Consider the following 15,431-nt stretch of genomic DNA (forward strand, 5'->3'; position numbering starts at 1 on the left):
CCTGCCCCGCCCCGACGTGCGCATGCGCCCCGCGTCCTCGGGAGCGCGGCGCGCGAGTGCGCGGCCCCGTTCCCCATCCTCCCGGCTCCTCTAGACCTACTTTAGTCTTCAAACCCTGTGCCCCGGCGATCTGAGCCCCGCGTCCGTGTTGCCGGGCGTTCCAGCCCGGCCTGCGTTCCAGCCCGCGGTGGTCCCTCGTAGAGTCCCCGGGCCTGTGCGCGTGCGCGCCCGGCCGCCACCAAAGACAGACAGCGCGCGCGTTCCCGGGGCCTCCCCTCCCCCCCCCCCGCGCGCGCGCCCGCCCCGGGATCGCGCCGTCGCCGCCACCGCGCGCGCGCAGCTCCAGTAAAGGAGGAAAAAAAAAGAAAAAAAAGAGAAGGGGGGGGGGTGATAGAAAGCGGCGGCAGCTGCAGCCACGATCCGCCGCCGGACCGGGCCAGGCCGGGCGGCGGACGCGAGAGCCGAGGATCTGGGCAACAGGGCGGCCGCCATCCGGGCAGGGCCGAGTTAAAAAAAAAAAAAAAAAAAAAGCTCAAGTCGCGGCGGCGGCGGCGGCGAGCGCTCAGGGAAGCAGGCCCCAGGCCGCGTGCGGCGGGGCGGCGGGGCGGCGAGCCGGCGGGCGGGCGGGGGGCAGCTGAGCTGTGGCCGGAGCCTCGCGCCGCCCGGAGCCGGCGGCGGGCGGAGGCGGCAGGAGGAGGCGGCAGCTGCAGGAGTAGCGGCGGCGGCGGCGGCGGCGGCGGCGGCGGCGGCATCTCCTCCTCACATGACCCCACTGTTTGTCCCCGTGATCAGCGCGAGCGGCTCCCGTGTCTCCTCCGTCCCCTCCTGCCGCGCGGCGTGAGCGCCGGGCTCGGGCCCCCCCGGCCGCCCGCCCCCTCCCCTCCCTCCCTCCTCCCCCGCCCCCCATGGACATGCTGGACCCGGGTCTGGATCCCGCTTCCTCGGCCACCGCTGCTGCCGCCGCCAGGTAAGCGCGCCGACAGCTCGCGCCCCTCCGCGCGCCCTGGGCCCCGGCCCCTCAAGCCCCGCGCGCGGGGGCCGCCATGATCCCGAGCGGCCTCTGGGCCCGGCTCAAAATGGAGGCCGCGGGGAGGGGATCAGGGCGGCCGGAGCTCGGCAGTAGTGCTGACCCTGGCGGGGGCCGGGCCTGGAGGGCGGGCGGCGGGCCACTGCGTCCCGGCGAGGGGTGCGGGCCTCGCTGACCCCGGGCCCTGCCCCTCGTGTGCCCCCGCAGCCACGACAAGGGACCCGAGGCCGAGGAGGGCGTTGAGCTGCAGGAAGGTGAGTGTTTGCGGGGGCCACGGGGGCTGCGGCCCGCGCCGGGGTTGCAGGCCGGGGACACCGGGAAGCCCCGCGCGCCCACTGAGCGTGCCCTCTGCCCTGCTGCCCCGACAGGCGGGGACGGCCCGGGGGCTGAGGAGCAGACGGCGGTGGCCATCGCCAGCGTCCAGCAGGCGGCGTTCGGCGACCATAATATCCAGTACCAGTTCCGCACAGAGAGTAATGGAGGCCAGGTGAGGCGGCCGTGGGCCGGGAGCCCGGAGGGCCAGCGCCGGGGCGAGCTGAGGGAGGGCAGACGCGTGCAGCGGGACAGGGAGAGGCTCCGACCTGTCCCCCACCCGGGCCCCAGCGTCGGTCTCGTCGCTCTGCCGCCCCCTGCAGGTGACATACCGCGTAGTCCAGGTGACTGATGGTCAGCTGGACGGCCAGGGCGACGCGGCTGGCGCCGTCAGCGTCGTGTCCACCGCTGCCTTCGCGGGGGGGCAGCAGGCTGTGACCCAGGTGGGTGTGGACGGGGCAGCCCAGCGCCCCGGCCCTGCCGCTGCCTCTGTACCCACAGGTCCCGCAGCACCCTTCCCGCTGGTAGGTGGCCCACAACTTACAGGGAGGGGCTGGGGAGGGGGAAGGCCCAGGGGGTGGGGTATATGACACACAAATGATGTTCTCTGGGCCAGCGGGCTGTGTAAAGTCTGGTCAAAGTTTTGCACAGGCGTTGGATAGGTCTTTTGGAATTACTTTGTAAAACAGGAAAAACTTCTTAGAGAAAAGAGTAGAGCTAATATTAGTTGAATTCCACACACACAATATAGTAAACAAGCACTGATACCAATAACTAAGGTGGGAGAGCAGGGGTGGCTAAGGGTGGCCTATGTGTACTCCTCCCTAGGCTGTAATTCAAAATCCATTCAGCAATGGTGGCAGCCCAGCGGCCGAAGCTGTCAGCGGGGAGGCACGGTTTGCTTATTTTCCAGCATCCAGTGTCGGCGATACCACAGCTGTGTCTGTTCAAACTACAGACCAGAGCCTACAGGCCGGAGGTAAGGGGAGGAAGGGTTCTGAGGGTAAAGCTAGGGAAACCACTTAGGCAGTTCCAACTTGACCTGTTACTGATGTCTACTGCACATTTCCTACAGGCCAGTTCTATGTCATGATGACACCCCAGGATGTGCTTCAGACAGGAACACAGAGGACAATTGCACCCCGGACACACCCCTATTCTCCGTATGTGCCAAGCCCATTGTTGGGAGGCAGAGGGTAGGGAGGGTTTGCTGCGCTGGTCAGTGTACAGCAGGCGTGGGGTACGGATTCTGTTAGCTTTTGCTTCTGAAGTATCAGTTTGTTTGTTTTTTTTTTAATCTATTTACTCCCTCTTTTCACGGGGATTTTCTTTGCAAAGAAAATGGAAGGGATGGAGAGCTAACTCAGTGGTGGAGCACTTACCTAGCATTTTGCAAAGCCCTGGGTTTGATCCCCCGTACCCTAAAATCAAAGGTGCTTGTCACGTCTGATAGCTTGGTAAATGCTGTCATTTCCCCTTCTGTTTTAGGAAAATTGATGGAACCAGAACTCCTCGAGATGAGAGAAGAAGAGCTCAGCACAATGAAGGTAAGGATGGAGCGCTCCTGGGTGCTTTGAGCCCATTGCCCGGCGTGTCCAGATGCTGGAGTGGTGCGTGCTGAGTTGGTAGGTCAGTGCTGATGGGTGAAAGGCAGCAAGGTGTTAGGAAAGATGGAAGGTGTGGATTGGGTTTGGCCAGACAGTTCATCTTGCCCAGCCTGTGATTTTAATTTGTCGGCCATCCTCTTGAAGAGGCAGACCCCAAATCTGCACGTGGGTTTTGACCTCATTCGTCCTCCGTCTGTAGCTGGGCATCCTCTGGCTAGCTGAAACAAGAGGGTACTTCCGTTCCTGGAAGCTACATGTTCCCCACTGAGGTCCTGTCTTTTAGTGCCATTCCTTGGTCTCCCAGCCTTGATTAGTCACCACTGCTAAGCACATAGCAGCACTCAGGGTAAGGTAGTTCTGATACCCAAACAACCATCACTCAACAAATATTTACTGACCCTGGGTCCCGGGCCAACACAGCACAGGCCCTGTGCCAAGTCTGCAGCCTGACCTAGAGAGTCAGAGTTGCTACTGAAGGACAGCTTGTGACTTGAGGGATTGCTAAAATGCTGAAGTGAGGTCTCCCCAGGAAGATTTTTCTGGGAGCCTGGCAAGTAGAGGGACACACAGGCCGAAGAGAGTCAAGTTCTTTTAAGGGTACCGTTTGCTTGTTGCTAAACTTCTGTGCACTTTCTTTAAGAATGAGCCAGGGCGAAGGCCTCAGGTGTCCAGGCAAAACCCTAAGACTTGGGGGTGCTTTGATTTAAATGGGGTGGGGGGCACTGCTGTTCTAAGTGGCAAGTTCAGGCTTTCAGCCAATAAGTACATACCCATGCCAGCCTCCGTCTGGACCTCACATTGGAGACCAGCATGAGACAGTCTGCACACAGTCGCCATGTGCCCTCAGCATGCCGGGGCACTGGATGAGAGGAAGCTGAGTGAGTGAAGCAGAGTTGTCAACACACGCTCGCAGGCCTCTCGGGAATCTGATAAGCACAGATAATTGTCTAGGCCCAGTGCAGACACAGACACTTTAAGTTTGAGGAAGAACAGAATGGGGAAGGGAAAGAGGAAGGTCTCAGTGCTGAGGGAAACCTACCAGGCTGGTTCACACAGGGTCTCTAGGAGCTCTTCCCTAATTGGTCTTCCTGGGGTTGTAGTCTGATCACAGGAAACCATCATGGGGTCTGTGTGTGGACGAAGAATGATAAGATGATGAAAAACCAAAACCCAAGAAGTCCTGTGTTAGAGAGAACGTCTGAGAAGGGAGAGCCCTGGTCTGAAGTGTTGGGATTCAGAGGATGGGCACAGGGAGCCGGAATCGGGAGCTGCTAGGTTGAGACCTAATACCTAGGTCAGGTGGCTGTGAAGGAAAGGGGTAAACTGGAGCTGGTGTTGTTTTGGTTGTGATTTGGGGAAATTTGATGGTCTCAGCCTCTTACAGTTCCTCTACCCAACCTCGTCTGGATGTCAGTCTGCACCTGTGTTGTCGAATGTAAAGAGATAGTAACACAACCCACAGTGTTCGAAAGGCCCCAGCCTTAACGCCAGCCTTAGGCTGAGGCAGCCTACAGTGGGGATGAGAGCAGTCACTGTGCCTCACCCTGGATTGTTTTTCATCCCCCCAACAAGTGCTTTTCATAACCTCATCCCTTCATCCAGCCTCTGGTTTTTAACCTGTAGAAGGTTTGAACCACCATCTGTCTGTCCTCTTCGTGGCTTGGCAGTCTAGCCTACCAGACTGTCTCCACTGAAGGTCACCTGTGACAACCTCATTGCCAAATCTGCTGGCTTTCTTTCCTGTCTGAACTCCAAACATCTGCTGTGGTTGTTAACCTCATCTCCTCCTCGTCCTCTTCATCTTCCTCTTCATCCTCCTCTTCCTCTTCTTCTTCCTCCTCCTCTCCCTCCCCCTCCTTCTCCTGTTCTCTCCTACTCTTCTACCCTCTTTGTTTGTCCCTCCCCTCCCACTCCTACAACAACCTGGTATTAACAGGCTCTCCAGGCTGAGCCCTGGGGGTCATAGGAGAGGTCCCTGGGCTGTCTTTACAGAGAACTGGGAAGCAGCATTCATGGGCATTTCTTAAGGCCTAAGCCTGAGTGAGTTCCTTTCCATTTACTAGTAAGCACTGGCAGAGGTGCACCGAAGCTCTAGTTGCCACAGCCCAGCCCCAGAATCTCTTATTTCTTTTATCCAGAAAGGTGGTTGCCTCTTCCCATCCTCCTAGGGCTTGGCCCAGACCGAAAGATGCAGTTTCTACTCCTTGGGCATCTGAAATTGCCACCTAAAGTCTCCCGTGTTTGGCTGCCTGTAAGACTTCTGATACCTATGTTGCCCTTGCAGAACACTGTCTGCCTTCCTGAGAGGCCCTGAGGCTTCGCTGCCAAAAACTGAGTCGGGCGGCTTCCGGAGCTCTGTCTACCCTTGCCTTTCCAGGACTCTGTGCTAAGAAGAGTTTCCACTGACTTCTCTTTCTGTTTGCCCCTCTGGCTTTTCTGCAGGGGGTGGGAGTGGGGATGGGATCCAGAGGGTGACAGCAGAGGCCCGAGGAAGCTGTGCATATTTGTATTAAGGGACTATGGGGAGCCTGTCGTTAATGGTGGTAGAAATGCAGGTCTTTCTGTGACTTCTGACTTTAAATGCTGGGCTAGATAGCTCTTTCTATTTTACTGATGTTCCTGTACTAGAGTCCTACTTGGGCTCTTATTTATGGTGGTGCTTGGGGGTTTGGTTTGGTTTGAGTTCTTTGTTACAAGGCACTGGGACTACAGCCTAGGGCCTGGAGCATGCTAAGAAAGTGCTCTGCCAGCAGCTGCATCCCTAGGGTCTCCCGTTTGTCCAGGCTCATCTTGTACTTGGAAGCCTCCTGCCTCCGGCTCCCTAGTAGCTGGGATACCCAAATATTTCCTGTAAAAGCTGGATATGGTGATATATTCTTGTAATCTCAGCACTGGTGAGGCTGGGGCAGAATCCAGCTGGACTGCATAGTAAGAGCCTGCCTTAAAAAACAAACAAACCTTTTCCTGATGCAAGCCTATAGCTACAGACTTCGCCTGTAGACTTCTGGCCCATTTGGACAAACAGGTTCTTTTGTTCTGTTTTGTTTTTTGCTTTTCGGTTGTTTTTCTAAATCGACTCTCTCTTTTTTTCTTGTAATAATTTATTTTTATTCATTTTACATCTAGGCCACAGTCCCCCTCCCTCTCCTCCCAGATCCCCTTTTGCAGATCCCCACACACACACATTGCCCCCTCCTTGGGTACTACCCACCCTGATGCATCTAGTCCCAGAAGGACTAAGTACATTCTCTCTCACTGAGGCACAACCAAACAGTGCAGGTAGGGAGAAGGGACCGAATGAAAGGGAACAGAGATCAAAACACACACACACACACACACACATACTTGCACACTTGTTAGAGGACCCACATGAAGACCAAATTGCACATTTGCCATAAGTGTGTAGGGGGTCTAGGCCCATGCTCCCTAGTGGATAGCCCAGGCTCTGAACTCCCATGGTCTTGTGTCAGTTGACTCTGGGTCTTGTGGTGTCCTTGACACCTCCGACCTGCTCACTTCTATCCTCCAGTTTCCCACAAGACTCCCCAAGCTCCACCTTACGTTTGCCTGGGTGTCCGCATCTGCCTCCGTCCACTGTTGGATGGAGCCTCTCAGAAGACAGTTTCGCTAGAGCATCATTAATAGTGTTAGCGGGTGGCCCTCTCAGATGAGATGGGTCTCAAGGTGGGGCAGTCATTGGTTGTCCGTCCCCTCAGTCTCTGCCCATCTCTATATCTGCACATCTCGTAAACAAGACAGATTTTGGGTTAAAGGTTTTGTAGGTAGATTGATGTCCCCCTCCCTCCTCTGGAAGACCTGCCTGGCTACAGGAAGTGACCCTTTAGTCTCTGTCCCTCTCAGGAATGTCAACTAGAGTCACCCCCATAGATTCCCTATATTCTCCCGACAATTTCCATTCTCCCTCTCAGCCCTCCCCTGCCCATGCCTCTCCCCACACCTGACCACCTCCTTGCCCCCTCTCCTACCCAGTTCCCTCTCTCCACCCACCTCCACTGACTCTTTGATTTCCCCTTCTGAGTGAGATTCGTGTATCTTCCCACGGGACCTCCTTATTACCCAGTTTGTTCTGGTCTGTGGGTCCTACACTTTATGGCTAATGTCCACTTCTTAGTGAGTACACACCATGCATGTCTTTCTGACTCGGGTACCTCACTCAGGACGATGTTCTCAAGTTCCATCCATTGTTTGCAGAATTCACCATGTCTTTGTTTTCAGTAGCTCCATTGTGTAGAGGTGCTACGTTTACTTTATCCATTCTTCAGTTCAGGGGCATCTAGGTTGTTTCCAGTGTCTGGCTAGCACAAATAAAGCCTCTGTGAGCGTAACTGAGCAAGTGTCCCTGTGGTATAGCGGGGCATCTTCTGGGTATATGCCCAGGAGTGCTATGTCTGGGCTTTGAGGTAGAACTATTCCCAGTTTTCTTAGGAACTACTAAATTGATTTCCGAAGTGGCTGTACATGTTTGCACTCCCACCAGCAGTGGAGGGTGTTCATTCCCCTTGCTCCACATCCTTGCCAGCATGAGCTATCCCTTGAGTATTTGGTTTTAACCATTCTGACCAGTATAAGGTGGAATCTAAGGGTCATTTTGATTTGCATTTCTCTGATGACTAAGGATTTTGAGCATTTCTTTAAGTGCTTCTCAGCCATTCAAGATTCCTCTGTTGAGAACCCTCTGTTTAGCTCTGTACCTCATTTTATAATTGGGTTGTTTGGTTCGTTGGGTCTAATTTCTGAGTTGTTTCTGTCTGTCAGGTATGGAGCTGGTGAAGGTTCTTCCCAGTCTGTACTGCGTTGTCCAGTTCACAGTGCTTTCTTTGCCTTACAGAAGCTTTTCAGTTTCATGAGGTTGGGCAAATGTTTTTATTGTCACTTATGTCAAAATATTTTCCAGTTGTATGATTTTCTCTTTGACCCTAGATTGTTCAGGAAGCATGTTGCCCTATTTGCAGGCCTGTTGTAGGGCTTCGGATCTCATTTTTGGTTTCTCAGTTCTCTGTAGTCAGAGCACCGCAGAGATGATTCCAGTTATTTGAGGGTATGGAACTTACCTGGGCACTGTGGGAGGATTAGCTTGGAGAGAGTGCCACAGGCACCATGGTGGATGTGTGTCTGCTGCTGTGTAAGGACCTCTGTGCTGCAGGGAGGCAGGCTGGCTGAGATAGCTAGGGGGTTGTAGCCTCCTACTTTCTTGCTTTTCTTGGTGGTGGAGAGGTGTGCTAATGTCTCCCAGGGTGTTTGTCCTACTCTTCGTTGGTCCTGGCAGGTCGTGCTATGAGGTATGGGGGTGGGTGGAGGGGTTGGCTGGAGGGGTTGGCTGGTTTGTTCGTTTGTTTTTTGAGACCATGTCTTTTTCTATAGCCTTGGCTATTTTAGAACTCACTCTGTAGACCAGACTGGCCTCAAACTCAGAGAGCTATCTGCCCTGCATCTGTCTCCTGAGTGTTGGGATTAAAGGTGTGTGTCACCATTCACGGCTGGGAGAGTGTTTTAAGTGCTGTGTTCTAACCACAGGGCTTCTGTTGTCTAACTGGCCTTCTGCCAGTCCAGTATGTCCTAATGGTTTTTCCAAGCCAGGGACCTAACCATGTTACCACCTGGACACAGGCTGTGGACAGCTTACGTACACACACACATCACAAGTGATTTATTATCTTTTGTGTGTCTTGATCCTACTTTCCATCTACCTGGGGTCCCTTCTCTCAGAATCCCAAATATCACTTCACAGTAGCATCATGAGCACCAACCAGCACAGAGCCTGGATTGAGTTCACTGGACCCCAGCCCCACACCTCTATATTTTACAAAATTAAATGTACACCTGAGGAGCTCTGCCACGAACATCTGTCCTTCTTAGCCTGGTGGGTTGAGGTGTGCCCGTCAGAGGAAGGTCATGCCTGGGCCCCGGCTCTGGACGAATGGAGTGTAGGAGGGTGGGGGAATACTTAGTGAGCCCTGTGGAACCCTAGAGATAGAGCAGTCCGCCAGGGAACACAGTGGATTTCTTCTAGGCCCTGGCTAGACTCAGCTTTGCTGCCACTGTCCTCCACCAAGTCCCCAGAAGACTGTGCCACACTGACAGTGACGTGCATGAGCGAGCCCTGAGCTTGGTAGAGACGTATCCCAGCACTTGCTGAATTCAGCATGGCTGAGTTCTTGGCAGGGCACTGGAAGGATGCCACAGAAAGAATCATTGCTGTGAAGAGGACTGGGTAGAGTGGGAAAATCGGCTTTGGAAAATGAAGTCACAAGTCACTGAGGCCAAATTGGGAGGCACCTGACAGTAGACCGACCAAGCAGAGGCAGTAGATGCCACCTGTTCCCAGGCCCTGAGGTCCCCTGAGCAAGGTGCAAGGTCAGGTCTGAAGAGAAAGGGGACTGCCCTCACCTAGCCCTCTCGATTAAGGCTTTGCCCATTTTCCATTCTTATTGCCCTTGTTAGGAAACTCCCCCTTGCAGTTTTCCACAGCCGTCAGACTCTAGGCCCAGCTCCCCTCCACAAATGTAGCAGGTCTCTTCAGCCCTCCTGACAAGAAGGCGGAGGGCTATGAGATTTGGGGGTGTGCTGTGCAGGGAGGCAATGAAGGGCGGGAAGGCTTGCTACATAACAAGCTGTGAGACTGGCTCCCAGTCAGGTGGTTCCCGGCAGGCCTCCTGAGCATACAGCAGGCCAGAGGAAGGCACAGCTGTCCACTGCACAGTTGTCACTCAGCTAACGGTGGGAGGTGTGACCTCCGGGGTATGGCGTTCACATTCCCGGGTGAGGTGAGGTCCCCAGGGCCAGGCCTCAGGGGCATAGCTCTTGTCTGGAGAGTGTAGCTTGCTAAGGCTGTGGAGGAGAATTTTCAACCACGGGCAAGCCATGGTCAGATTTTCACAGTGAAGATGAAAAGGAGCCAGGATGGAGCTCTGTTGGTAGAGTGGACGTCCGTCCTAGCCCTGGGGAGAACCAGATATTAGTGGCCACTTAGGGGATGGAGACAAGCAGGTCAGAAGTGCAGAGCCCTCCTCAGCTACATGGTTAGGGGCCCAGCCTGGCCTACATGAGACACTATTCCCAAGGAGAAAAAGAAAAAAAAAATGAGAAAAGCAAATTACAGAGGGCAGAGTCTGTGGACACACAGAGAATGAGACAAAGGGGTTACAGGAGCTGTGGGGGTGCATGAGTGAGCTAGGCAAGCAGTGGAACAAGTGTGCAGCCATCCGTCCGTCTGCCTTTGTGGGTCTGCCCTGACAGCCTGGCACTTAAGGGCTGGCACCTGATTCTGCTCCTTGTGAAGCAGTGTGGTCCGTGAGGAGACAGCAGCTGTAGGTCCTCATTAGCGCCATGACTGGGCATCCTATGCCATACAAGTTTCAATAAGTCTGTCCATAGAGCCATGGTTGTCACTGTTTCTGTCCTGTAGTGGAGCGGAGAAGGAGGGACAAGATCAACAACTGGATCGTCCAGCTTTCAAAAATCATTCCAGATTGTCATGCAGACAACAGCAAGACAGGGGCGGTGAGTGTCCCCAGTCCCTTCCAGAAAGTCAGGCTAAGAGCTGGGCTGCTCCTCCTCCTGACTCTTGTCTGCCCTACACTCCAGAGTAAAGGGGGCATCCTGTCCAAGGCTTGCGATTACATCCGGGAGCTACGCCAGACCAACCAGCGTATGCAGGAGACCTTCAAGGAAGCAGAGCGGCTGCAAATGGACAATGAGCTCCTGAGGCAGCAGGTGGGTACAGGCCTGGAGTCCAAGGGGGCCCAGTGTGCCAAGGCCTAACCCTGCTACCGTGTCCCCTGTGGTGCCTGCAGATCGAGGAGCTGAAGAATGAGAACGCCCTGCTTCGAGCCCAGCTGCAGCAGCACAACCTGGAAATGGTGGGCGAGAGCACCCGGCAGTGATGCCCGCCGGCTCACCCTTCAGCTGCTGCCGGCCTCTGCTGCCCCTCCCCCAGCCCTTAGCACAGAGAGGGAGATGCCCCTCCCCAAGCTGCGTTTTTTTATAGTAGATTTTTAACAAAAACAAGGAGACATAATGCATTTCTGTTGATACATTGCCCACTACCCTCCCCCATGCGGAAATGATGTCCACCTGCCCATCTGTCCGTCAGCCTCCCTTCTCGGCCCTCACCAGCCCATCACTTATAGTGGGCTCATCGGGAGGAGCGAGGGAGGAGGACAGAGGCCCCGCTGCCCGCTGCCTCCTTGGTCTCTAGAGGTATTGAGACAGGGTGCTTATGGGAAGGAGGGAGCTTTGGGGATGGGGGCCTTCCCTGGGGCCTGGACCTATGCAGGGAGGCCAAGCCCCCCACCCCTCTTGTTTCTGGATCCCTGCTCCCCTCTGGGTGTGTGGGTGTGTATGTGTGTGTGTATGCGCGTGTGTGCGTGTGTATGTGTGCGTGTGTGTGTGTGTGTTTTAATTTTCTTTATGGAAAATGGACAAAAAATAGAGAGGTATTTAACTGCAATAAACTGGCCAGTGTGGCCCCGCCTTGTCTGTCTGTGTGTCCATGTTGGGCATGGGGTGGGGAAGGAGTCCTAGGGTCCTCTTCAGGTCTACGCTTCAGTTATACTGTGGCTCTGTGACAATGGCTGAGCCAATTAGCTGAGGCCCTGTGGTGCAGATTAGGGGTATGGGAGCTGGGGTCAAGGACATACCCCCTGGTGACAGAGGGGAGGCTGGAGTCTCCTAGGTCAGTGCTTCTTGAAAACAGGGCTAGTGAGTATCCCTAGGCGCTGGGGCTGAAGCCCTCCCCTCTGCACCAGCCAATGATGGGGCCTGGCCTTGAGCCCCCCACCCCACCCCCAAGAGAGGGCAGATGGCCAGAAAGCCAGGCTTGGCCCGGCAATCTGTCGCCTCAAACTGTAGCTCTGGCGCCTGGGCTGTGACCCCTGCCCTTGGCTGATGATGAAACCTGTCCTGAGCGGCCACAGTGATGCCTGACGGTCAGGGAATACCATCATGTCCCCAAAAGACTGGCTCCCCAGTCGCAGGTCTAGGCCTGCCTGCCTCTCAGTTTCCCCTTGTTGTACTTTGTACCTTGCCACAATCTTGCTGGCCTCTTGTGTCTTGAGAACCCTGTCTTTGGCCTTACCAGTTCCTAAAGCCCCCTTTGAGGGAGCATGTGGAACAAATGAGAAGCCCCAGTGAGTAGCCGCCGAGGGGTAGAAGCATTCCCAGGATTGGGAATTGGACAGGGTTGGTTCCGGATGCGCCCTGTGTGACTCTGGCATGCTATCCAATAGTCTATCTGTGGAGTAAACGCTTTGTACACCACGGAGTCCAGGTAATAGAAACCAAACCACAGCACACAGGCTTTAGCAGTACCCCAAGAACCAGCTACAAAAGCCCTGGCCTGGCCTGTGTACCAGTCTCTGGTGTATGGAGTCCAGCATGGCACGGGGAGGTTCTGGCATAATACCACTGCACTTGGAGCTGTGTGATAGGCAGTCGCCTCCTACTAAGCCAAGTCTCACACTCTACTGTGTCGCCTGTGCTTAGAGGGAGACAGCATTTGAGGACTGGATGATCATGGAGCCAGACCCCTGCGGTCAGTGACTGGAAGGCAGCTTTAAGCGTAAACACTAATAGAGCCCAGGAGGAAGCAGGCAGCCACTTAGAGGCCAAGTAGCACCAGCTGTTGACACAAAAGTGAGTTGGCACTGGTATTAAAGACCCAGAATCAGTACACTCACTGGCATGTGAAGCCAATGCGTTAGTTCATATGCTGGCCTATGAAATGCCTTGGCTCCGGCTATGAATGACTGCTGCCACTATAGGCAGAAGGTGACTCTGATGTGACAGCTACCTCACGGTCTTCATGTTGGACACCACAGCACATGTTGGGGCTGACACAAACTCTTGGGCATCTGTCCAATCCCTTGGCCACGGTGCCTAACTCATGCTGGGATGCACCCTGCATATATGTTCCCCATTGCTGGGTCCTTCTGAGGTGCCCAGCGAGTGACAGCCATACTGAGGACACTGAAGGGGTGAGAGGCACAATACTTCCAGTCACCGATCAATGTTTAGGGTAAAAGAGGGGGATTTTTCTGAGAGCCATGGGGTGACGTCACAGGTGGCTGGCTGGAGGCTTGTTGTCCATGGCTCTGCCCCACCTTCTGAATGCACCTCTGCTGGCTGAGAGTGACATAACCCTGTCCCCTGTCACTCTGTTCCCGCTTATCTCTCCCGCCTGTTTGGCGCCACTATCTTCTTGGAAATGAGTCAGGGCAAAAGGGAGGGGGCTCAGGTGACCCTCCTCCCACTGGTCCCATAAAAAGGACTGGGACTGGCTCCTAGACACCAGCTCAAGTCCTTGGACTACACAGCAGGACAGAAGGCAAGATGGCACTAAGCACTCGGATCCAGGCTGCCTGTCTCCTGCTTCTCCTCCTCGCCAGCCTGAGCAGCGGTGCCTATCTCCGGCAACAGGTGAGCACCCTCACTGCGGTGGGAGAGCCAGGTCCCAGGGAAGCAGGGGTTCCTCAGCACTGAATATTTAGGAGGGCTCAGCCGTGATGGCAGCTGTTGGCAGGACAAGGGTGGTCCTCAGTGGAAGGGCTGAGAGGCTGCACAGGGGTCGCTGAATCACTCTCATCCCACTGTGGAAAATGGACAGGAGGAACATGGTGGGAGCCAGACAAAAGACTTACTGTGGATAGCGTAGACGACAGTGGGCAGAACAACTCATGAGAAAGGACCACAGGTGAGGCTGAGAGGCTGTCAGCCAGGCAAAGTATTCTGTAAGAAAATGATAGAGAAGGGGCTGGAGAGATGGCTAGCCATTAAGAACCCTTCATGCGGGGTTGGGGATTTAGCTCAGTGGTAGAGCGCTTGCCTAGGGAAGCGCCAAGGCCCTGGGTTCGGTCCCCAGCTCAAAAAAAGAACCAAAAAAAAAAAACCAAAAAAAAAAAAAAAAAAAAAAAAAAAAAGAACCCTTCATGCTTGTGCAGAGGATCTAGGCAGTTCCTGGCACCCCTATGGTGGCTCACAACCATCCTCAACTAGTTCCAGAGTAGCTGATGCCATCTGACCTAGATGCTCATTCAGCACTAGGCATGCATATGGTACGCATACATATATGCAGGCAAAACACTCACACATAAAATAAGAAAGAAAACAGAAAATAGTACAGGTCCGAGTTTGGTGTGGGCACTCCAAAGGTGGGGTCGGGAGGATCCGGGGTTCACAGTCACCCCCGGCTCTCCTGGCTATACAGCGAGTTCATTGCCAACCTTGGCTGTGTTAAAAAAAAGGGGGGGGGCAGCAAAAAGATACTAGATTTGTGCCTTGGAGCTGAGACAGCAGAGTGGGTGGTCAAGGCAATCACAAGACCCCTGAGGACCGTAATCTGATAAGTGGAGCCGGTGTTGGAAGTAAAGAAAGAGCCGTAAAGTTTCTGCTGTGCCAAGCTTTGTGGACAGCTGTTCCGATGACGCTCTGTCCTCGGATTGCTCAGAGTCCGGAGGGAAAGCCACACTCCACCTGATGGTGCTCTAAGTCAGTGTGCTATGTGGTGACCTGGTTATAAGAGCTAAGATGCAGGGAAACCTGTTGGGAGTGTTCAGCAGAGTACAAAGAAAGTGGATGCTCTTAGGAAATGGAACATCCAAAGAATGGTGGGAGAAGACAGGGCAGTAGGGTCCCTTCTAGGAGTTCCATCTCAACACGGGTCCCTAAGTCCCTGGGGAAGAAGCAGGCAGAGTCAGAAAGCTATTCTGGGGACTCCGCAATACTCAACACGTCTTCTGCTTTCACAGACGAGACAGACTACAGCTCTGCAGCCTTGGCATGGGGCAGAAAGCAAGACTGACAACAGTGCGGTAAGAGCATCTGGGACCTTCTCTCCCTGATCCAGCCTCTCCTGTGCCCAAGCGAGGCTGCTTACCCCTCTCTCTCTTTCCACAGCTGCTGATGCTGAAGCGAAGGAAGCGAGACACCAACTTCCCCATATGCCTCTTCTGCTGTAAATGCTGTAAGAATTCCGCCTGTGGTATCTGTTGCATAACATAGAGAGCCAAGAGCCGTGTCCTGACCTCTCAACACCCTGCCTCCCCTCCACCCCATTATTTATTCCTGTCCTACCCCAGCAATAACCTTGAAATAAAAATGATGATTTTATTTTCAAACTCTGGTATCTGGGTTTTTTAGCTTCCCCCAACCCCTTGCCAAAGATACGGACTTGTTGCAAGCCCTGTCACCCAGGGACAAGCAGTAGGTGGGATGTACAGGTTTCTGTACATTGAGGCTGCTAGAGAGCTGAGTGAAGCATTTCTTGTCTGTTCCTCATTTTGTTTCCTACTTCAAAAGATCGGGATGTTGCAACCCAGGAAAAGAGTTGAAAAGACTTTCCTCAGACTTTTTCTTTTTTCTTAAAAAAAAAAAAATTGTGGGTTGGGGATTTAGCTCAGTGGTAGAGCGCTTGCCTAGCAAACACAAGGCCCTGGGTTCGGTCCCCAGCTCCGAAAAAAAAAATGTTT

The 15,431-nt window shown here is 54.3% G+C and overlaps 2 protein-coding genes across 3 annotated transcripts; both read left to right on the plus strand.

Moving 5' to 3' along the window:
• The first annotated feature begins 347 nt into the window (after positions 1 to 347).
• On the plus strand, positions 348 to 11,445 carry Usf2 (upstream transcription factor 2, c-fos interacting). The gene is made up of 10 exons (XM_032893905.1): positions 348 to 967; positions 1,235 to 1,281; positions 1,396 to 1,514; positions 1,663 to 1,863; positions 2,168 to 2,318; positions 2,415 to 2,502; positions 2,828 to 2,886; positions 10,373 to 10,467; positions 10,552 to 10,680; positions 10,761 to 11,445. The coding sequence occupies exons 1-10, from the start codon at positions 906 to 908 to the stop codon at positions 10,848 to 10,850; spliced, it is 1,041 nt and encodes a 346-aa protein (XP_032749796.1). The 5' UTR covers positions 348 to 905; the 3' UTR covers positions 10,851 to 11,445.
• Positions 11,446 to 13,197: 1,752 nt separating this feature from the next.
• Positions 13,198 to 15,080, plus strand: Hamp (hepcidin antimicrobial peptide). Of its 2 annotated transcripts, none has more exons than XM_032893906.1 (3): positions 13,198 to 13,383; positions 14,712 to 14,774; positions 14,860 to 15,080. In XM_032893906.1, exons 1-3 carry the CDS (start codon positions 13,297 to 13,299, stop codon positions 14,962 to 14,964), a joined length of 255 nt encoding a protein of 84 aa, XP_032749797.1. In that variant the 5' UTR covers positions 13,198 to 13,296; the 3' UTR covers positions 14,965 to 15,080. The 2 variants fall into 2 exon arrangements, with proteins under 2 accessions (XP_032749797.1, XP_032749799.1); XM_032893908.1 differs by having other exon boundaries at positions 14,712 to 14,771; positions 14,860 to 15,032.
• The last annotated feature ends 351 nt before the right edge of the window (positions 15,081 to 15,431 follow it).

The sequence above is a fragment of the Rattus rattus genome, chromosome 2 (assembly GCF_011064425.1).
Source record: "Rattus rattus isolate New Zealand chromosome 2, Rrattus_CSIRO_v1, whole genome shotgun sequence".
Taxonomy (NCBI): domain Eukaryota; kingdom Metazoa; phylum Chordata; class Mammalia; order Rodentia; family Muridae; genus Rattus; species Rattus rattus.